Source organism: Camellia sinensis, chromosome 10, assembly GCF_055761805.1.
Source record: "Camellia sinensis isolate YWXY chromosome 10, ASM5576180v1, whole genome shotgun sequence".
Lineage (NCBI taxonomy): Eukaryota > Viridiplantae > Streptophyta > Magnoliopsida > Ericales > Theaceae > Camellia > Camellia sinensis.
The window spans coordinates 142955010-142978455 of NC_138970.1; the positions used below are offsets into that span (position 1 = coordinate 142955010).

At 39.8% G+C, this 23446-nt stretch overlaps 1 protein-coding gene across 1 annotated transcript; it reads left to right on the forward strand.

The window, feature by feature from the left end:
- Positions 1 to 13918: 13918 nt before the first annotated feature.
- Positions 13919 to 19801, forward strand: LOC145800734 (uncharacterized). The gene is made up of 5 exons (XM_082890464.1): positions 13919 to 14090; positions 14566 to 14920; positions 14983 to 15282; positions 19163 to 19253; positions 19340 to 19801. The coding sequence occupies exons 1-5, from the start codon at positions 13919 to 13921 to the stop codon at positions 19799 to 19801; spliced, it is 1380 nt and encodes a 459-aa protein (XP_082746590.1).
- The last annotated feature ends 3645 nt before the right edge of the window (positions 19802 to 23446 follow it).

The following is a 23446-nucleotide window of genomic DNA, read 5'->3' on the forward strand; positions in this document are numbered from 1 at the left end:
ACTACGACTCAATGGTTTCCAATTATGCAAAACATACATAAACACTTCAAATCTGCCATTTTACGGATATTTCATCCGAAGGAATCGGCACCCATTTATATATAAAATTTCAGGTCTCTCACCCAGGACACTTCGGCCAACTTGCTTTAAATGGAGTCCATCCCCTTTCTCATCCCAAACAAATATACATATGCAATGTATTTATAAACATAATCACATATGGAGTACATCTCATTTTTCCTCCCAATAAACATACATATACAATGTATTTATAACATGGTCATATTCAATGACACCAATAATGGATTAGCATTAAATCGCCTAATTCTCATGTAATTTCTACAACAATCATAGCTATCCTCCACCGATAGCCCATTACATTTATCTCTAAACAGATATTCAATCTCAAGATAAATAGTTTATTCACAACTTCTAAAAGTGTAAGGTAATATATATCTAATTTCACCATCTATACCCATAACCTTCCAATTTCACATTTTCAATGCTAATCCCAATTATTTATACAAAATAATACTTTAATCAAAATTAGGACAAAATCTCCCTCTTTCCAAATATCAACCCAAACACCAAAATCAACTATTTTGGCGCAACATGATCTTATATTCAAGCCTCATACTTGTTTACCTTATATTCATCAAAACCCCTCTTTTCATTCCACAACCAAATCTCATCATCTATACACAATAGCAAATAACTTAGCTAAAAACCATATTAGAGTGTAGAAAATCCCTACCTCAAGCTAAGAAGAGAAGATGAGCAAAACAAGGTTAAAAATCCAAAGATGTCGAAACCAACTTCTACTTGGATCAAAACGAAACTCTTGACAAGCTCTACGCTTAATCTCAAAGGAGCAAGGCAAGGAGATGCTTCCAAGAGAGTAGATCTAAAGATCTTTGAGCAAAAAGTGATTTTGGAGAGGGAGAGAGTGACTCACGGCTTAGAGAAGGAAAAAGAGAAGAAAAGGTTAAATGAGGGACCTATTTATAGTGCTAGGTCATAATGAAATAAAGTCCCAAGTCAACCCAAAAGATCAAGTCAAAATCCCCAAAAAGTAGGCCCAAAACCGGACTGAAATCTAGAAAAAAAGTCTGCAGGGGTCGACCCTTGCAACACAGGGGTCGACCTTATGAAGAAACTTATGTTTGACAACATGCAAGAGGGTCGACCCTTAGACAGGAGGGGGTCGACCCTATTTTCCAGCAACTAACACACCATAAGAGGGTCGGCCCTCCCCAGACTGGTGTCTACCCTATTTTCTAGCAACACTTCCGAAAACTTCACCACAGGTATGGGTCGACCCTTAGGAAGGTTGGTGTCGACCCTAGAATAGAATTTCTAAGTCTCCAAGGAACTTTTGACAAGAACAAGTGCGAACAACCAAACCCAACAAGTTTAAATCGGATTATACTCCTCCAAAATCAACCCATAACAACACCAAAGATTTCCAAAATAAAAAAAAAAGGATTCGAATACACTTCCCAAAAGCTTTGAAGGACACAAGTGTTACAACCTCCCCACCTTAGGAAATTTCGTCCCTGAAATTACAAATCAGGCCCTAAAACATAATTGAACTATTCATAACCATGTTATTCCCACAAGTTCAACACCATGACCCATTCTCCGGTCATCTATTCACACCGACTCGATTCACAAGTCCCAAATTAAAATGAAATTTTCAATTTCCCAAAACATTTACAATGTTTAACGAAAGTCCAAATTTTCAAAAAATCGTACATAGCATATACAATGCTTCAAAAAATGATACAACATCATCAATATTCCATATTCTCAAAACACAAGCAATGTTTATATTGAATCCATGTTCTTCCCAAACAACCATAACATATACAATGTTTTCATAAGTTAAAACAATGCTTAGACTTTTCATTAATACAATAAATTCTCAATACATGCTTATGCATCAACAAACAAATCCAGATATTTCTCTCGGACTTGTAATTCACGTTCCCAAGTCGCTTCCTCAACTCCGTGATGTTTCCACAACACTTTTACCAAGGGAATTGCCTTGCCTCGCAAAACTTGATCTCGTCTATCCAAGACTTCCACCGGTCTCTCCTCATACGAGGCATCCTTTTCTACCTCTAAGTCGGTCCAATCCAACACGTGCAATGGATCCGGCTCATATTTTTGAAGCATACAAATATGAAACACGTCATGAACCTTGAAAATTTGTGGTGGTAACGCTAAATGGTAAGCAACCTTCCCAATCCGCTCAAGGATCTCAAAAGGGCCAATAAACCGAGGGGACAACTTCCCACTCTTCCCAAACCCCATCAAACCCTGTCTAGGTGATATCTTCAAAAAGACATGATCTCCCACTTCAAAAGACAAAGGTCTCCTCATACGGTCGGCATAACTTTTCTGGCGACTTTGAGCTGTAGCTAGCCTCTTACGAATAAGTGCCACTTTCTCCATCGTTTCTCGAACCAACACACAGGGGATCTACATGGTCGACCATACAAGGCTCAAACGATGCCATGCCAATACTCGATTGGAAACTATTGTTATAGGCAAATTCCACTAAAAGCAAATTCCACTAAGGGCAAATGCCTCTCCCATGAACCCTTAAAGTCAAGGACAAAGCCTCGAAGCATATCCTCAAGGATCTGAACAGTATGCTCGGACTGCCCATCAGTCTGAGGATGATACGCAATACTAAAAGTCAATCTAGTGCCCAAGGCACTCTGCAAACTCTGCCACAACCGAGCAGTGAAACGCGGATCTTTATCCGAAACAATCGTCACAGAGACCCCGTGCAACCTCACTATGTCCCTAATGTACAAGTCGGCCAGATAATCTATCGAGTCACTTACACGCATAGAAATAAAATACGCCGACTTAGTCAATCGGTCAACGACTACCCAAATGGAATCACTATCCTGTTGAGTCCTCGGAAGGCCCACAATGAAGTCCATCGTAACATGCTCCTACTTCCACTCAGCTATAGGCAAGGTTTACAACAAACCCGCTGGTCTCTGATGCTGGGCCTTCACTTGTTGACAAGTAAGGCACTTTAATACAAACACAGCCACATCCTTTTTCATACCTCTCTACCAAAACTGGCGACTAAGATCATGATACATCTTTGTGCCTCCCGGACGCACCGCAAGGCGCGAATTATGAAACTCTCAGAGTACTTCCTCTCGGCAAGACTCTAGTACAAACAAACGGTCACGGTATCTCACACTTTGGTCGGATACACAGTCAAACCTCTTTTTACTTTCCCATTGGAAATCTTCTCTTGAAAGGATTCCACCTCAAGGTCACCCCTTTGCGCTTCCAACACTCGATTCACAAGTATAGGTCGTGCAACTACTGAAAACAAAGATGCGAATTCAACAGACTCGCCCAGTTGCAAGTCAAACTCATTAAGAGTACCCAACATTTCCCATTCTCGGATGGCGATAGAAGCTGCACTGCTAACTGGCTTTCTACTCAAAGTATTGGCCACAACATTAGCCTTCCCGATATGATAATACAACTCAAAATCATAATCCTCTATGAATTCCATCCACCTCCTCTGTCTTGAATTTAAGTCTTTCTGTGTAAACAGATATTTCAGACTCTTGTGATCAGAGAACACTTCAAATTTCTCACCATACAGATAGTGTCTCCAAATCTTCAAGGCAAATATCACTGCTACTAACTCTAGGTCATGGGTGGGATAATTTCTCTCATGTGTTTTCAATTGCTGTGAGCCATAGGCTACCACTTTACCCTCTTGCATCAATACACAATCTAAACCTTCTCGTAAAGTATCACAATAAACTGAATAACTCGAACATCTCTCCGGTATAATCAATACTGGAGCAATGGTGAGTCTAATCTTGAGCTCTTGGAACGACCTTTCACAAGTCTCACTCCACACAAACTTGATTTCCTTTCTAGTCAACTTAGTCAAAATTGAAGCTAGTCTAGAGAAATCCTTCACAAATCGACTGTAATACCCGACTAACCCCAAGAAACTACAAATATTGAAAGCATTCTTAGGTTGTGCCAAATCTTGCACTGCTTTTAGCTTGGATGAATCTATAGTCACCCCTTCCCTTGACACTACATGCCCTAGGAATTTAACCTCTTCTAGCCAAAAGTCACATTTTCCAAACTTAGTATACAGAGCTCTAAGTAACTCGAGTACTACTCGTAAATGTTCTTCGTGTTCCTCCTCTGAAGGTGAATAAATCAAAATGTCGTCCACAAAGACAACCACAAAACGATCTAAGAATTCACCGAAGATCCGATTCATTAAATCCATAAACACAACTGGAGCATTAGTTAGCCCAAAAGGCATCATAAGAAACTCATAATGGCCATACTGCGTACGGAATGCCATCTTTGGGATATCCTCCTCCCTTACCCTCAACTGATGATAACCCAATCTTAGGTCTATCTTAGAGAAACAACAAAACCCCTTCAACTGATCAAACAGATCATCTATACGAGGCATTGGGAACTTTTTCTTAATAGTAGTTCAACTTTCTGTAATCAATACAAAGCCATAATACTTCATCTTTCTTTTTTGCAAAGAGAGCCGGCGCTCCCCAAGGTGAAGTACTAGGGCGAATAAAACCCTTATCTAACAATTTTTGGAGTTGAATCTTCAACTCACTCAATTCAGTAGGTGCAAATCTATATGGAGCCATAGAAACCGATGCCATGCCAGGCACTAAATCAATAGAGAACTCGATCTCTCAATGAGACGGTAAACTGACAAGATCCTCAGGAAAAACATCCGAGTATTCACAAACTACCCTCGGCAATTCAACTCGAATTTCATCACACTCACTTCTCAAAAAGCTAGCAAGGAGACAATTAAGTTCACTCCGCCCACGCGGATCATATATCGTTGATAAGACTCTATCCACTTGGTCTCCCAAGAAATAAAAGCAATCATCGCTCAAGGTACATACTGTAACCTTCGACGGTAGCAATCTATAACAGCCCGGTATGACGATAACCAGTCCATACCCAATATGACATCAAATAAGCATGTTAATCAATACAAATGCAAAAGGTAATCGATGACCAGCAACCCCGATGTCACAGCCTCGACATCCCTGTCTCAAGACAGTCTGACCACCAATAGGTGACTCTACACAAATAGGAGATGCTAACTGTGCCAACTCCAAACCCAAAACTGACGCATACACATGAAATAAAAGAATGGGATGCACCCTTATTAATCAACACATTAGTAACTGAATTGCAAAATAAAAAGGTACCTCTCACTACAAAAGGAGTAGTTATAAGATCTGGCCCTACAACTGTATACATATGTCCAGTAGGCCTCTGCTCAACCTGCTCACCCCTCAGAGCATAAGCCTGATGCACAGACTGAGTCGAAGAGACTCCCTGATTGACCTTCGAGGCCTGTGCTAATGGTGTTGGTTGGTAACTCTGTATTTGTCTTGAACCAGATGCACCAGGTGTACCACCCAACTGTGGGCAAAACCTCTTCAGGTGCCCCGCCTGGCCGCACTGATAACAAGTGAGCGGCTAGCCTTTTCCCTGACTCTGGCTCTGAAAACGAACCAAAGATGATGCTGTTCGCTGTCCTCCTCCTCTCTAAGGACAAGATGGAGACTTGTGGCCCAACTAACCACACTTAAAGCAAGTAAAATCTCCCTGCCCATCTCTTCCAGGACCTGAACTTGGTATTGGAAAAGTAAACCTCGACTGAGTTCCCTGGGATTGCTGAGGGTGGGAACCCCTCTGCCTCTTACTGTCTCCCTGACTATCCTAACCCCTCCAAGAGCCCCTCATCCTTTCATCTTCTGTCTGCATAATAGTTTCAAGGTGGGCTGCAGACTGCACAAGGCACCCATAATCTCTAGTCATGGAACCGACAACTTTATACATTAGCCCGATCCTTAACCTCTTTTCAAACTCCAAACAACGACGCTCCTCAATCGCCACCATCTCAGGTGCAAACCTCGACAGACTAGTAAAGGTTGCCTCAAACTCAGCCACTGGTGTGTTCAACAGCAACAATTTAGAGAATTGATCTTTCAACTTCTCCCTAACCGTGGGAGGTAGAAATTTATCCTAGAACGCCTCAACAAAAGCCTCCCAAGTTCTTCCAATGCGCCCACGCGCATACTTCCACCACTGACCCGCATCCCCCTTCAACTGGAAAGACACCAAAGTCACTTTCAACTGATCATCCTTGATGCCAAGCTTCTCAAATGTCTTCACTAACTGTTCTAGCCACTCATCTGCCTTCAGTGGCTCCCTGGGATCACCCACAAACTCACTCGGATTTGACCGGAAGAACTCCCTCTTCAGAAAAGATGGCCCTGCTTCAGCTACTTGGGCATGGACCTGATTCTCAGCCCTGAGAATGTCCATAGATTCCCTCAATGCTCTGGCCATTTCACGGGCTAAGGCACCCATAGCCTGATGACCAACTGGTTCAGCCACATTGGCTTGACCAATTCCTTTCTTCTGTGCCGGAATGTCATCCGGTATCGGCATTTTATGCCCCATAGGTCTACCACGTCTACCACCACCACGTCCATGTCCAGACAACCTAATAAAGGTAACAACAGGAGATTAGCACATTCACAAATGTAATGACGCTAACTCACTTGTGTCCTAATACATTGGACAACAATAAATCATTCCATGTAAGCACATAGTCACAGAAACACATACGAATTTTATTCTCAGATAATGACCGTCTCACGGCGTTGCTAGAGTTCTAATTAGAAATAGCAGTGATCAAGTGCCCTTCCAATAGGACTTCCAGAAAACCTAAACTCAATCAACATCTTAGGAACTAAATCCCATACTCACATAAGCACATAAGCAAGTTATCACATAAGCATACAATACATGCTAATGTCTCAATCAAGCAAGACAAACCCATTGTGGTACTAACCACTTCCCACGTACCCAAAGTATTCAAACCTGGTACGCTCTGGTACCAAGTTGTAACGCCCCCAAAATAATACAATAAACTTATCTATCATGCGGAAGAATATAACAGAAATACAATACTTTCATTCATCAGAGTTTACTATTTAACAACCAGTTAAATGCCATGTAGGCTTATATCTTCCCATGTCATTGCTTGGTTGCATAAAGTGAGTATCACTCGTTACATCTTAAGCCCTTGGCTTTACAAATAACAAACATACACACAACAAGACATAATTAAGAAGCTCTTGCTTCCCGAAAGTCCATCCCCGCTATTGCTTTGGAGGAAACATCTCACCTGCACCTGAAAATGGTATTCCCGTATAGGGTGAGCCAACAACCCAGTAGAAATAATCTAACACAATATATGAGGTTTAGAAAAGGTATAAATACCACGTGTATAAACAATACCGATACTAAAACATCCACAAGACCTGCATATTCATATGCCACTAAGACCAAACCTCATTTCCATTTTCCTTCTATTCATTTCAAGTTCATATATGCAACTCAATTCATGAGTTAAATTCATTATCATTCAACAACCAAAATGAGACTACGACTCAATGGTTTCCAATTATGCAAAACACACATAAACACTTCAAATCTGTCATTTTACGGATATTTCGTCCGAAGGAATCGACACCCATTTATATATAAAATTTCAGGTCTTTCACCTAGGACACTCCGGCCAACTTGCTTTAAATGGAGTCCATCCCCTTTTTCCTCCCAAACAAATATACATATGCAATGTATTTATAAACATAATCACATATGGAGTACATCCCCTTTCTCCTCCCAATAAACATACATATACAATGTATTTATAACATGGTCATATTCAATGACACTAACAATGGATTAGCATTAAATCGCCTAATCCTCATGTAATTTCTACAACAATCATAGCTATCCTCCATCGATAGCCCAATACATTTATCTCTAAACAGATATTCAATCTCAAGATAAATAGTTTATTCACAACTTTCAAAAGTGTAAGATAATACATATCTAATTTCACCATCTATACCCATAACCTTCCAATTTCACATTTTCAATGCTAATCCCAATTATTTATACAAAATAATAATTTAATCAAAATTAGGGAAAAATCTCCCTCTTTCCAAATATCAACCCAAACACCAAGATCAACTATTTTGGCACAACATGATCTTATATTCAAGCCTCATACTCGTTTACCTCATATTCATTAAAACCCCTCTTTTCATTTCACACCCAAATCCTAGATTTGTCCAAACCACAACCAAATCTCATCATCTATACACAATAGTAAATAACTTAGCTAAAAACTATAGACACCCCATTTTTGACCGCCCTTAAGACTTGGGCGCTACTGATTGTTTACTTGGTGATGAAAGTTGTGCAGTGCAAAAGTTTGATTTCTTCAGCAAGAAGAGCGTCAAACCCCAACCTCACACCCCTTTTTGGACCAAAACGATTTTGACCAAAAGATTTTAGACCTTAAAACCCTTTCTTTCAAAATATTTTTGAAAAAGTTCCTACGATGTTCTGAGGCTCGCATTTCGTTAAACGTTTCGCTTTTCGGTAAACTGATCAAGGACAAAGTGAAAATGAATGAAAGAGAGATGAAATCTTTGAAAAACATTTCAAAACACCTTATTTAGGGGTTTGGGGTTGAAGAAAAGAGCAGAGGAGGGAAGAGAACTAGCTGACGAGAAGTTAGGCATGAATCCGGTTAAACTGAAACTAAGAAGTCTTCACTAAAATGATCATAACGTTTTCCACACTTGGAATTTTGATGTGAGGATGCCACCATTGGAAAGAAGACTTCAAGGGCTTAAATTTAGGCTCAAGAATGACCTGAAAATGAGTCCAGATGAAGGAGATATTCCCGTTTGAAGTTGGGCCCAAAAAGCAGATTTTTCTGGCCAACCAGAGGAGGAGGTTTCTGGCCATGAATGGGCTTTGCCGGCCATGTGCCGGCCATGTGCCGGCCATGAATGGCCCATGCTGGCTAGGTGTCGTCCAAGAGTGACCCTTTCCGGCCATAAATGGACATGTGCCGGCCATCAATGATGGCTTGCCGACCATTGATGGAAAAAGTTAGATTTTTGCAGATACTTGTGTTCCAGCTGTTCCAGCTGTACATTTTGGGATATTTTTGACCTCAAGCTTCATTTGTCTATATATAAAGAGCCTTCTCTATTATTTTCAAGGTTAGAACATTTGAGGAAGAAAAATTTTGAGAGCCTCTCTCTCTATAATTCTCTCTCTACATTTCTCTCTCTCTTGAACCTTTGTGCATAAGTGCATACAAGTGTAGATACACTTCTCCTTTGCCTATACATCCTTGACCAAAGTTGGTTATCTTGGAGCTGAGGTTCTAGAAGGTCTTCTTGGAGCTCTTGAAGGTGATTTTGCTTGGTTTGGTTGCCTAAAATTGTGTTGTGCTTCAAGAGGTATAACGCTCTCCCTTTAAGCTTGTTTTTCATACTTGATTTGCCATCTTTTTCCACCATTTCAAGGCTGGTTTTGGCATGTAAAAAGTTATGTTTTTCAATTCTAAAAGTGGTGGTTTGAGCCTTTGTGAGTTAGGGGGTTGTCCCCCCCTTTTTGCTCTGTAGCTTGTTAAGCTTTTTGCACCATTTCTAATCACCTTCAAATCAAACTTTTTGGGCCTTTTTACCACTGAAACTCAGAGGTTTTTTAGTGACAAAAACCATATTTTGAGGTCCAAAATAGGAGGGGTTGGCCTCCCCTCCTTGTGTCTTATTTGTATGAGTAGATAGCCTAACATGTGAGAATGTTTTTTTACCATTTTGTGACTTGATCTCAGCATGTTTTTGATACTTTTTTGACTTTTCTAAGCTCTATTTTGAGCTAGTTTGTCCACTTGAGGCTTATGTTGCATGGTTGTAGTGCAAATGCCTTCACTAGCTTAGTGTTTTAAGGCCTCTAACATGTTGTGCATGTGTTGATTGCATGTTGTAGCATCATTTAGCATGTGATTTCAGTGCATATAACTGTGTCACACTCTCACTTATTTCACTTTTTCATTGCTTTTGAGAGTTGTGCCTTGAGCCTTGTTTGTAGCCTAACATGTGAGCATGTTTTTCTTGCCTTTTGTACTTCCATCTCAGCATATTTTAGCCACTGTTCTGACATGTTTTAGCTCTGCCTAGAGCTGGTTTGGTCATTTGAGCTTGATATTGCATGCCTCTAGTGTAGTGCTCTTCACTAGTTTAATGCTTTTGGCTTTTGAACATGTTGTGCATGTGTTGCTTGCATGGTTTAGTGCCATTTTTCATGCTATATCAGCATTAAAAAGTCTGCAACCTCCCTCATTTCTTCACTTTTCATTTGTTTTGAGGTTGGTAAGCCTTAAGGTTGTGTTTAAGCTTGGGATTGAGACTTGTGCTTAATGGTTTTAATCCTTTTTTGAGGGTTTTTACTAACCAAAGCATGATCTCTCTCATGTCTTAAATCACCCTTTGGTTGACCCCTCTCTCATTAGAGGACAATCACTTTGGACTTAACCAGTTAAAGAATGGCTTGGTAATGCTAAAATGTGTAAACAAGAATTGGACAAGTAAAACATGACCAAGATAAGCATGTTGTGTTTGCATTGCATGTGTTCAATCAGACGTTATATTGAACACAAGGTAGATTGGTCCATTTCATACTCAAAGTGATGAAATGAGCCAAGCTCTTTTGTCACCATCACCCTTGATCGTGCATGATAAAATGGTGGTCTTTAGAGTCTTGTTTTGTGCATTGATTGAAAGTGTACAACTTGGATCTTTGGCTATCATGCATTGAAAATTCTTAATTGGTGGTTTTGGATCCAAGAGTGCCACTCATTTGATGTTTTGAGATGATAAGGACGGTCACAGTACAAACATACCCTTGAAAAACCCTCCATTTTTCTCTGTCTGTGCTCTGTTGTAGTGTGGTGATTCAGCACACCAGTGGCCGTCAGTGGCTCACTGATGGCTGGCAGTGCTTCATCCTTGGTCGGCAGATGGCCGGCAGCAAGCACACATGGCCGGTAGGCCACTGGTGTATTCCTCAGCATTGGTTTGGTAAGGTGGAGCAGAAAGTTCCTGGAGTAACCCTGCAGACAGAGCCTCTCGAGAGCAAACCGGTGGGCTTTTCGGGGCGAAAACTGAGTGCATGCATATTCAAATTCCTAAAGCAGAGTTGAGGCAGTGTAGTTAATGCTTTATATGTTTAGTGTACATTGGTTTTGTAATTTAATTAATTAGTTTGCTAATTAGTTAAGTGTTGTAATAATTAGTAAGTAGTTTACTAGTTATCCGATTGGTTTGTAATAATTAGTCTAATTAGTTTAATTAGATTAGTTTAACTAGATTAACTTAGCTTAGTGTGGCTTAGCTTATTCATTCGAACCCTCCTTCGCGAGGGCGTAATGTTGTAATAAGTGTGCGTGCATGTGTGTGTGCATGTCTTCCAACCCCACGTCTTTCTCCCTTTTATTTAACTGCTTTCGATGGTTAGTTTAGGGACACGTTTTGATTAGCATACCTTATGCTTGCATGTTTGTATCATTCATTTGTATTGCATGCGCCGGGCTCGGTGCATCATTCAAACTGCATCGCAATTTCAGTACACTTATTTGAATACGTGTTTAAAAGCATGTTATCAAAGTGTTGCAAATACCATGATTAGGTAGCCGAGCCTATTTACATAGCATATTGCATGTGTTGCATTAGGCATTTTGAATAGTTAGGATCATGCATATTTTTCTAACTTTGTTTTCCTAGCTTAAAGTACTCGGTAAGCTTTTGTGCTTTAGCATACTTGCGTGAGTGTGAGTGATGCCATGATAGCATGCTTGCCATGAGGTTATGTGCTTATATGATAAACTGCATGAATGCCTGTGGGTGAAGGCTTGTTGTTTGAATTGGAACAATGCGATAAATGTGAGTTTTAAGCCCACTTTGCGAAGTGGCAAAATCATGTTTTAAGCCCACCCGAGGGTGGCAAATCTGCGTTTTAGCCCACTTGAGAGTGGCCCCTTCAAACTATTTTCGAAAACAAACATGAGTTGTTTTGTTCCAATTCTCGCGATTTAGTCTATACTTGTGTGTATACGTCACATAGTAAAGTTAGCTAATAACTGGATAAGAACACATGAGGTTTATAAAACAACATATCATACTTAGTAGAGGCCGATCCTTTGATCGGACGAGCGAGGGTGCTCATTTCAGGACCTTTCCCTCTCGTACCCAAGTTCCCGAGCCGAGGCAACTTTGGTGATGACGGACACGTGGCCTTTGGCACGAGTCAGGGTTTCCTAAATTTCCAAAAAAAAAAATATTTAGGTGGCGACTCTGTAATCTGGAAAAACAGTCCATGTTTGGCGCTTTTTGATTCAAAATTTGATTTTCCAAAATGATTTGCCGGATTGGACTCTTTGGTGTTTATCAGTCTCACATTGCATTTTGTGAGATTAGATTCAGAACCGTGACAGGAGTCCTAACTGTAGGACCAATTCGAGCTCTCCGAAAGGGGGGCGCGAAGAAAGTCGAGTCTACGAAAACCATATTAGAGTGTAGAAAATCCCTACCTCAAGCTTAGAAGAGAAGATGAGCAAAACAAGGTTGAAAATCCAAAGATGTTGAAACCAACTTCTACTTGGATCAAAACGAAGCTCTTGACAAAATCTACACTTAATCTCAAAGGAGCAAGGCAAGGAGATGCTTCCAAGAGAGTAGATCTAAAGATCTTTGAGCAAAAAGTGATTTTGGAGGGGGAGAGAGTGACTCACGGCTTGGAGAAGGAAAAAGAGAAGAAAAATAAAGAAAATGGTAAGTGAGGGACCTATTTATAGTGCTAGGTCATAATGAAATAAAGTCTCAAAGTCAACCCAAAAGATCAAGTCAAAATCCCCAAAAAATAGACCCAAAACCGGACTGAAATCTGGAAAAAAAAGTCTGCAGGGGTCAACCCTTGCAACACAGGAGTCAAACCTATGGAGAAACTTATGTTTGACAGTATGCAAGAGGGTCGACCCTTAGATAGGAGGGGGTCGACCCTACTTTCCAGCAACTAACACAAAGACATAAGAGGGTCGACCCTCCCCAGATTGGTGTCTACCTTATTTTCCAGCAACACTTTCAGAAACTTCACCAACAGGTAAGGGTCGACCCTTAGGAAGGCTGGTGTCGACCCTAGAATAGAATTTCTAAGTCTCCAAGGAACTTTTGACAAGAACAAGTGTGAACAACCAAACCCAACAAGTTTAAATCAGATTATACTCCTCCAAAACCAACCCATAACAACACCAAAGATTTCCAAAATAAAGATAAAGTATTCGAATACACTTCCCAAAAGCTTTGAAAGACACAAGTGTTACATGAAACCATTCATTCGTGCAAGAATGATTGTGCACTATTTTGGAAGGAGAATGCAAATTTGGAGAAATGCCCTACATGCGACGAGCGTAGATACAAGTTAAACGATGATGGTGGTAAAAAGATTCCACACAAGGTATTGCAGTACTTTCCTTTGACACTGAGGTTGAAAACACTGTATCTGTCCAAAAAAACAGCCGCAGATATGAGATGGCACAATGAGAAGCGTGTGGATGATGACATATTAAGGCATCTGGCCGATGGTGAACCATGGAAGGACTTTGATAAGCAACATTCGACGTTTTCTGATGACTCTTGAAATGTAAGGCTAGGGCTGGCAACAGATGGTTTCAATCCATTTGGAAATATGAGCACATCATATAGCTTGGGGCCCGTAATCTTAATACCTTACAATCTCCCACCGTAGAAGTGTATGAAAGAGCCATTTTTCATGATGTCATTGCTTATTCCTAGACGTTCGACACCTAGAAGAGACATTGATGTGTACTTGCAGCCATTAATAGAAGAATTTATGGGAGCATGGTGTGCAAACATGTGATGCATCGAATGGGCAAATTTTTAGAATGCATGCGGCGGTAATGTGGACCATTAATGACTTCCCTGCATATGGTAACATGTCAGGGTGGAGTACAAAGGGTTACTTGGCTTGCCCTAATTGTAACAATAATGCATCATCCCACGGTTTACGAAGTAAAATAGGATATATGGGTGCTCGTTGCCACTTGCCTGAGAACCACACTTGGCGAACAAGTAAGCTCTTCAACGGTCAAATTGAGTATAGGTCCAAACCTTTGGACTTATCGGGGGAACAAATACTAGAGAAAATTGATTCTGGGACTTACAAGCCGTATGGAAAGTAGCCACAAAATCAAAAACGACAAAGGAATGAAAATCTAAATTTGAATTTGACCAAGAGAAGCATTATGTTTGACTTGCCCTATTGGAAAACGTTGAAGCTTCGACACAACCTTGATGTCATGCATGTTGAGAAGAATATATGTGACAATGTTATTGGGACACTTTAGAGTGTAGATGGAAAGAACAAGGACATGGATGAACCACGCTTAGATTTGGAGGACATGAGAATACGTAAAGAGTTATACTTGAAAGAGGCGTTCTAATGGGTCCTTTGAGAAGCCTTCCACATTGTACACATTGTCTCTAAAAGAGAGAGAAGGCTTTTGTGATTTTTTGAAATCAATTAAGTACCCTGATGGCTATGCAGTAAATATCTCCAATTGCGTGACCGCTCAAGCTGGTAAATTATCTGGCCTCAAAAGTCATGACTGTCATGTCCTTATACAACGACTTCTTCCAATTGGGATGTGTGGCTACCTTACTAAGGAAATTGGAACGACACTTTTTGAGTTGGTAAATTTCTTCAAACAATTGTGTTCAAAGACATTGAGGTGTTTAGATTTGGAGAAATTGGATGAACAAATCGTACTCATACTTTGTAAGCTTGAAAAGATTTTCCCGCTGGCTTTTTTTGATGTCATGGTCCACTTGGCAATTCACTTGCCTCAGGAGGCTATGCTTGGAGGCCCAGTGCAATATCGATGGATGTACCCAATTGAGAGGTATTAACTCAGCCCTCTTATTAGTGTCAAATTTTAATTAACGCTTTAGTGCTGATATAAAGATTGCAGTATAACATTGTCGTCAGCTTGATCGTTAGGTTGTTTGGTCGTCTAAAAGGGTTTGTGGCCAACAAAGCTCATCCTGAAGGTTCTATTGCCAAGGCTTACATTTCCAAAGAATGTACAACATTTTGTTCAATGTATTTGTATGGAGTTGAAACATTGTTTAACCGCCCAGAAATGAATTATGACATGGGTGACCGTGGCCCAGGGTTGGCGGTATTCACTCAAAATGTCCGTCCCTTTGGTCTAATGACAAGGGCGTCCGATGTGTCCGTAGCTGAACGCGAGATGGCTTATTGGTTTGTCCTACACAATAGCACAGAAGTGGAAAAACACGTAGAATATGAATCCTTCAAATGTATTTAGAATATTTGTAGACGGCGCCCGCGTGGGCCTCGCTGCTACAGTTCGGACTCGATTTGTGTCACGGTTCTTAATCTGAACCAAAGAGTCCAAATCTGGCAAATCGTTTTGAGAAACAGATTTTTGAAAAAGTAGTGCCAAACATGGACTGCTTTGCCAGATACAGAGTCGCCACCTAAATATTTTTTTGTGGGAGAATTTAGGAAACCCTGACTCGGTGCCGAAGGCCACATGTCCGTCATCACCGGAGTTGTCTCGGCTCGGGAGCTTGGGTACGATCGGGGAAGGTCAGCTATGAGCACCCCCTTTCACCCGGTCCGAAGACCGGCCTCTACTAACCGTGATATCCGTTTTTGAAAACTTTACGTGTTCTTAAACCAATTATTAGCCTAGAATTACTATGTTATGCGCACAACAAACAAGTATAGACTAGATTGCCTAATTTGGAAATAAACATTGCATATCCGTTCGGTTTGAAAATGCTTTGGAATTTGCTACTCGCAAGTAGGCTAAAATACGGATTTCAACGAGTTTTTCCAACTCAAACAATCCAACCTTCACCCACAGGCATTCAAAACAGTTTAACACATAAGCATCTAGCCACATGTTAAGCATGCTGTCATGGCAATATTCACACTCATGTGATATGCTAAAGCGGAAATACTTACATAGTACTCCGTGCCAAAACAAAGAACTTGTTAGCAAACATGCATGATCCAAGTCCATGTGAAGTGCCTAATGCATCGCATACAAAATGTTACTAGAATAGGCTCGGCTATCCTAAACATGTTATGTGAAAATGCACAATTATCACATATTCAATTTTTGATTTGAAGTACGAATGCAATTAGCGTGATGTACCGAGCCTAATGCATGTAATACAAAATGCATGAATGCACGCATGCATAGCATAAGGTATGCTGAATTTAAACATGCCCTAATCTACCATCGTAAGCAGGTAAATAAAAGGGAAGAAAGAAGTGGGGTTGGAAGACATACACACCACCCACACACACTTATTACAGATTTACCCTCACTCGGAGGGACCGAATAAATATTACAAATTAATTAACTACGCAAGCTAATTAATATTACAAATTAACTAATTTAATTAACAAATTAAATAAATTAATTAAAGCAGGAAAACACCTCGGGAAGCGCGCCACCATGCATGGGCTACCTCTGTTTTCCTTCCTTTCCTCCTCTGGAGGCTGTCAAAGCCTCAGGACTGATCCCTTGGACAGAGAGGATCACCACCGGCTGATCGAAATTGCCACCGACAGTGTGGTATGGCCATCGGCACAAAATTGAATCTGTCGGCAGAGAAAATGGTGCCGGTCGGCACATTACACTGCCGGTCGGTAGAGTATTCCTGCAGAACCTGCAACTCACAGCAACAGAGGGCAAAACAAAGCATGGCAACACAATTCAAGGCATGTATGCACCAACCATGTCCCTTATCATTGTGATGACTCAAAGGGACATGTGCCTCGGTTCTCGGACCACCAATCACGTATTTCCATGCATGATGGCCCAAAGAACCAAGTATGCAACTTTGATTTCAAATGTATGCAAACCAATCAAACAAAACTCCCAATCCCTATCACCCAAGTCAAGGGACAAGGAATGCATGCAAGATGCAATGCAACCTAGGCATACAAGCTAAGGATGCAACATGGCATGGCAAAGCACTTATGCAAGCATACAAGCATACATATGGCAATGCAAATAAATGGAAAGATGGACTTATACATGAATTAGGCAGCTCTAAAATAGACCTAAAACAGTGGCCATAAGTGCTAAAGAGTGAGGGCTAAATGGCACACACACACACATGCACATAAGGACCAACACTTAAGCACAAATCAAGCAACATTCAAGCACACTTGAAAGGGACAAACATGAACAATTAGCATGCATTATAAGCCTTGAAATCATGCTAATACATGGTGCCAAACCAAGCAACAAATCAAGCCAAGCATGCACCAAATGGCCTAAGTGTTCAAAGCAAATCAATGAGGCATTGAACTACACTTAACATGACCAAACATGGCATGAAAAGAAGGACCAAAATCAGAGGTTTAGCATGTTAAAACAAAGCTAAAGGACTACTTAGATGGCATCTAAGTGACTCAAAAAACAAAGACATGCATAAACAACGGAACTTGGAGCATTGCTACACAAGCTTCCAAAGCATTAAAGAGGCATGCAAGGCAATCAAACAAGCATGGAAATGGGACTGAAATGGCATGTAGAATGATCCCAAATCACCAAAACAATGCAAAGATGGCATGCTACACATGCACATACTCAAGGCCAACAAGCCCAAATACAAAGGAGCTATATAATGCATGCTAAAATCAACCCAAATACTTATGGACAGACCTAGAACATGGCAAAATAAGCACATAATCTTCACAAGACTAAGCCTAAAACATGCTCCAACAAAGGCTAACAACCTAAGGCACATTAAGGCATAAACAAGGCATTACATGGCAACTATGCTAAACATGCATGGAGTTCCAAAACCAACTTAAAATCATGTTATTTTATGGATATATAAGCATGGAAAACAGCCTAAACATGCTCAATACACACTCAAACATGGGCTTCCTTTAGAGGCCAAAACATGCCCTTTTCAAGGACAACAAGGAGAGGGGGTGGCCCTCTCCTTCTTGGGACTTCAAGGCATCATCTTCACCACTGAAATCCCTTAAGATTTCAGTGGTGAGGAGACCCCAACACCAAAATCCCGGAGCTAGCACAAAATGGCTCAAAATGAGGCCTTTTGAGGCCTAAGGGTGGTCAACAACCCTCAAACAACAAAACACTCTTAATAAACAATAAAGAGGGCCTAAAAACAGAACTTTTTTATGTTATACAATAATCACAAAAACAGCTCTAAGATAGGTAGAAATATGGTGCAAAAATGGGGAATAAAGGTGTTAGTTTCTTACCCTTGTAGTCTTCTTCACCAAAGATGCTCCAATGGCCTTCCTTGGCTCCAAACCAGTCAAGAACTTCAAGCACAAGCCCTTAGAACCCTAGTTTCAAGAGGAAGGTGAAACACTAGGTGTTTGTGTGCAATAGTGAGACACAAAACACCTAGTGAACAAAATGAGAGGGAAAGAGAGATAGAATGTGTATCTCACCCAAACCCTAGAACAAGAGCTCAACAATGGCTGTTTTGCTCTCGAAAATATCCTAAGTCTAACCTTGTCTCCCCCTCTCCCTTGCCTTAGAGAGAGCTCCTCTCTATATGTCTCTTGTAAAGCTTACAAGACAAGCTTTGCAAGAGGGAGATCCCTCCATACACGTGTATGGAGGGGAGCAAAAGCAATACAGCTGTCTAAAAATATCTGCAAAAGCAGATGAACAGCAATCGGCCGGCCAAAAATGCCATCTTGGCCAAAAAGAGTGCCGGTCGGCAACAAATAGTGCTGACCGGCAACAAAGAGTGCCGGCCGGCAAACTATATTGCCGGTGGCAGCAAAAACCAGCCGGTGGCATCTAGCCACTGCCGGTGGTGGGTGGGGATGGTCTACAAGCCCCACCCTGCCTCTCAAAGGCAAGATGCAAGTGTTTGGTGCAAAACCAGACACTAAACGGTCGAGTTCGGGGATCCTGAGGCAAGGCGCGTGAGCCGAGGCCTCCGGGAACTCCAAACGAACACAAACATGGAAGATCACCGTGTGTTCAAACAGTGACGTCCAAGTCTTGAGGACGGTCAAAAATGGGGTGTCTACAATATTATGGTTGTAAATTGATTAGTCTTTATCTTATTAAATATTTTTGAATCGCATTTCTTGTAACTAGGAAGCACAAGAACTTGTTACAACAAAGAGCTAGTGCATTCGACATCGAAAACAAACAACGCAAAGAATTCCCTAAATGGTTCAAAGATCATGTAAGCTAGTATTCTCCTCATACAATCAATCGTACATTACGTTAATATTGTGCATGCTTGTAACATGACACATGTTTTTCATGTAGATGAATGAATTGCGGAGCCAAGTTTCCCCCGAAGCAATTGATGAGATGTGGTCATTAGCCAATGGTCCTAGTGGCTTAGTGAACACATATTCAGGATGTATTTGTAATGTTGTCCGTTTTCATACTATCGACTGTGACAACCGTCGTAAAAGTCAGAATAGTGGATTAGTTGTGGAAGGGGAGCATGAAGGCCAATTGATACACTTCTATGGACACTTGTGCAGAGTGTGGGAAATGAACTATTTGTTCAAACATCGGATTGTATTGTTCCAATGTGAATGGTTTAACATCGGTAGTAGCAAAACTATGCGTGTAGAACCACATTTGACAACAGTTGATGTAAGAAGTCGATGGTACAAAGATGACTCATTTGTATTACCAAGTCAAGTTGAACAAGTATTCTATGTTCATGACACCAAATTAGGTACCAATTGCAGAGTCGTAGAAAAGTTTCAACATTGAGGAATTTGGAATGTGCCAGAGATGGATGACGTACAACCTGATGACGTGTTCCAACAAGAAGAAACCACCGAGGTCGTACCAGCTATGGCTATTGATGATGATGTGGTTTTGCGTCGAAATGATATTGAATATGAAATTATTCCAATGGAAGTTTTTCAATCTGTCAGAGGTGTAGAAGCCAAGGGTGTTACAGATGATGCCTTCATCAGTGATGATGAAGATGGATTAATGAGGGAGGGTGACGACCTAGAAGAAGAATATGATCTACAAAGTGATTTTGATACAGATGTTGATGTAGAATATTAATATATTTGCATTTATGATTGAGATATGATAATAAACCAAAATACTTGTCTTTTTAATTTGGCAACATCATGTCATAGCTTTTTATTTATTTTTATTGTTTTTGTCTAATTTAGTTCATGTATATCATGTTTTATAACGTAATTAAGCATGTATTAGTTGAGTTATTTCATGCTTTCTAATTTATTTTTGTCTAATTTATTTAATGTATTTCATGCTTTATAATGTATTTTATTTCATGTATATCATGCTTTATAGTGTTACTTGTGTTATTACAGTTTGAAAAATGGTTCCTGGCTTAAAGACTGGTCGGCTTCGGAAAAAGATACTCACGAGCACAATAACAGACTCACCGGCTGCTATTCCTTTAGGATCAACGGTCACTCTATCTCCTGTTGTTCCCGTACGATCAAATGTGGGACCATCTCATCATGCCGCTTGCCCACCATTGGTTGATTTTGATGAGACACAACCCCCATCCGAAACACAACCGAGTGGCGTAGGTAAGATCAAAGCATATCAAATTTGTCAATTATTACTTGTCATTATTTACAATTTTCTAATTATTATTTTGTTAACAGGGACTTCGAATCCCACACATGTACGAGAACTGACACTTGGCAAAGGAATACAAAAAATAATTAGAGCCAAGAAAGGGGAAAAAATTTTATGTTCACATTGATCGTGCTTTGAATGCAATGACTGGCAAGTATGCCACTCCAGCAACTAACGAGTTAGGAATTCAAATTAGGAGCTTGTGCCCTGTGAAATATGTTATGTCGTGGCTAGATCTTGATGAGATTACAAAATCTGTCATCATCCAAGCTGTTCTTGTAATTGATATTACTTGTCCACAAGATGTATTTGTATTAAGTATACTTATAAGAAAACCTTTTATTTAATGACTGTAATTTCCATTTGTTATGCTTGTAGGACAAGTTTGATATTGGAGACGATTTCCACAATGACTTACAAGCACAATAGATTGTGAATAAGAAGGCATCTGGGTTGTACAAAGATTGGAGGTACACCTTGAAGCAAGAATTCGAACTATTAGAGGGACTTCCAAGTGATGAGATCTATGCTCATCCGCCGCTAGGGGTGAGTTTAGATTATTGGAAGCATTTGATCGATGTGGCATGGCAAGATGTATCTTACCAGGTAAAATAATAAGGAAAGAGTTCATAAATCTATGCCAAAATGTGATATGCCTTAATATTTATCAAAAAATTGTTTATCTGCTTGTCTTATTTTTAGAAACGGTCAAAAGCTGGAAAGAGTAATAGAAGGCGATTGTGGTACAATCATACCAATGGGTCTCGCTCATTTCCTATCGCAATGGCTGCTATGGTGAGATTGATTTTATTTAAAATTAAATCCATTATATGTTGTTTGGATATGAAAATGTTATGTTGTGATTTTTAGGGGCAATTTGGAGTCTATTAGTACACATATTTTTTTATAAAAATTTATTTGATATCAACTCTTTAACTTCCAAACTACTTGATTATATACCTGATTATAGAGAATAGTTCTTATATGATTATTGTTCAATCCAATTAAATGTTTGGCTAGGTTGGGATTATATTATGAAATGAAATCATATCGGTAAGAATTTATTCTTGTTCTTTAGTCGTTATATTAAATCGATCTTTAAATTCCAATTGAATGAGAATTTGTTTATGGTGTGAGTGTTATGGCTGGAAATTATCAAATAGATTATTTATTTATATCTAGTGTTTGAAATTGAAGCTTCAAATCCTAAATTTGTTATATAGCAGCAGGTAACCTGTAACAACCCTGACCCACAATTAGTTATTAATCCGTAATTAAAGATGCTAACGAGGGGATTATAATAAATTATGTGTTTATCATGTATTTTGTGTATTATTTGGCTTTCTATTGTTACTCGTAGTAATATCTGTTGTGAAATCTGCTTCGATATGATGATTGGAAGCCTTATCGATATCTGAAACTAAATTTGGTTACACTAATATGTTATTCAGAATTTTTAGAATGTCATGGCAAATTTTATTAAAAATTGATTCAGTTTGGTAAATTAAGTTGCGTTTGGCAAGCCTTATGTTCTAATTAATGTATTGTGGCATCATGACTATATATATGACCCTTTAAGCTCATTCTTGAGCTCAATTCTTTTACCTCTTAGTGCCAAAATCTGAGTTCATACATTTTAGAGAGAGAAACTCTCATTTTAGAGAGAGAAAGTGTAGATTCAAGGTAGAAGTTGAAGATTTTGCTAAAATAGCTCAAGTTCGGCAAGAATCTTGTGTATTTGAAGGCTTTTGGTGAGCATCTAATCCATAATTCATGAAGAATAAGAGTTTAATTGCATACCATGAGCCTAGAATGAAGATTTGAGTTGTAATTCATACATGCATGCTAAGTTTTGTTTAATTTCATCATTTTGAACATAATTCATGACATCCATGTTGAATTTAGAAGATGACTTGTACATGCATGCATGATTTTGCCATGTTTTGCTATGATAAGTTAATCTTGAGCATCTAAGTTGTTATCATAAATTATTTGGCACATGCATGTATAATTCATCATGTTTTAAAATTTGAATTCGTATGTTGAAAATGATTTCTCTCATGTATGGAGCTTTTGAGCTCAATTTTGTTAAAACCATGGTGTTGAAGAAAAAGAGTTTATAAAACTTATATACATGGAAGTTTCAACTCAATTTTGGCTAAATCCATGAGTTTTGAGATAAGGGTGTGTAAATGATCATATATTCATGTTTGTGGATAAGTTTTCCAAGTTTTTGAACAAGCCTTGCACGAGTTTACCCTTGAAATTTGCAGTTGGAAGCTCAAAACTCTGTTTTTTGAAAACCCAGAATTTCGCAATCCGTTCGAGCGACGAAACTTGCGCTCGAGTGGAGAATGCGAGCTCTCAGCATTTTTGCAGACATGGGCGCTCCGCTCGAGCGACCAGAGTCGCGCTCGAGCAAACCCTTTGTATTTTGTTGAGCCGCTCGAGGGTGGGAGTTGTGGCTCGAGCTTAGATTGAGACCAACCAGTACTTTTTCAGACAGGCCGGTCCGCTCGAGCGACCAATGTTGCGCTCAAACGACCAAGCCGTTTTCAGTGCATTTTGACAAGTTGTTCTGCATTTCATTTCCAACCATTTTTGGGCATTTATAGACATAAATTATGAGTTATTGAAGAGTCATGAGCTAAGAATCGATATATGTAATGTGAATTAGAAAATACGAGATAAATTCGAGAATTGATTCATGTGTGAGTCTTAAGTACTTAACTGAATAAGAAAGCTAAGCCATAGTAATAAGGATATGAAATAGAGACACACTAAGAA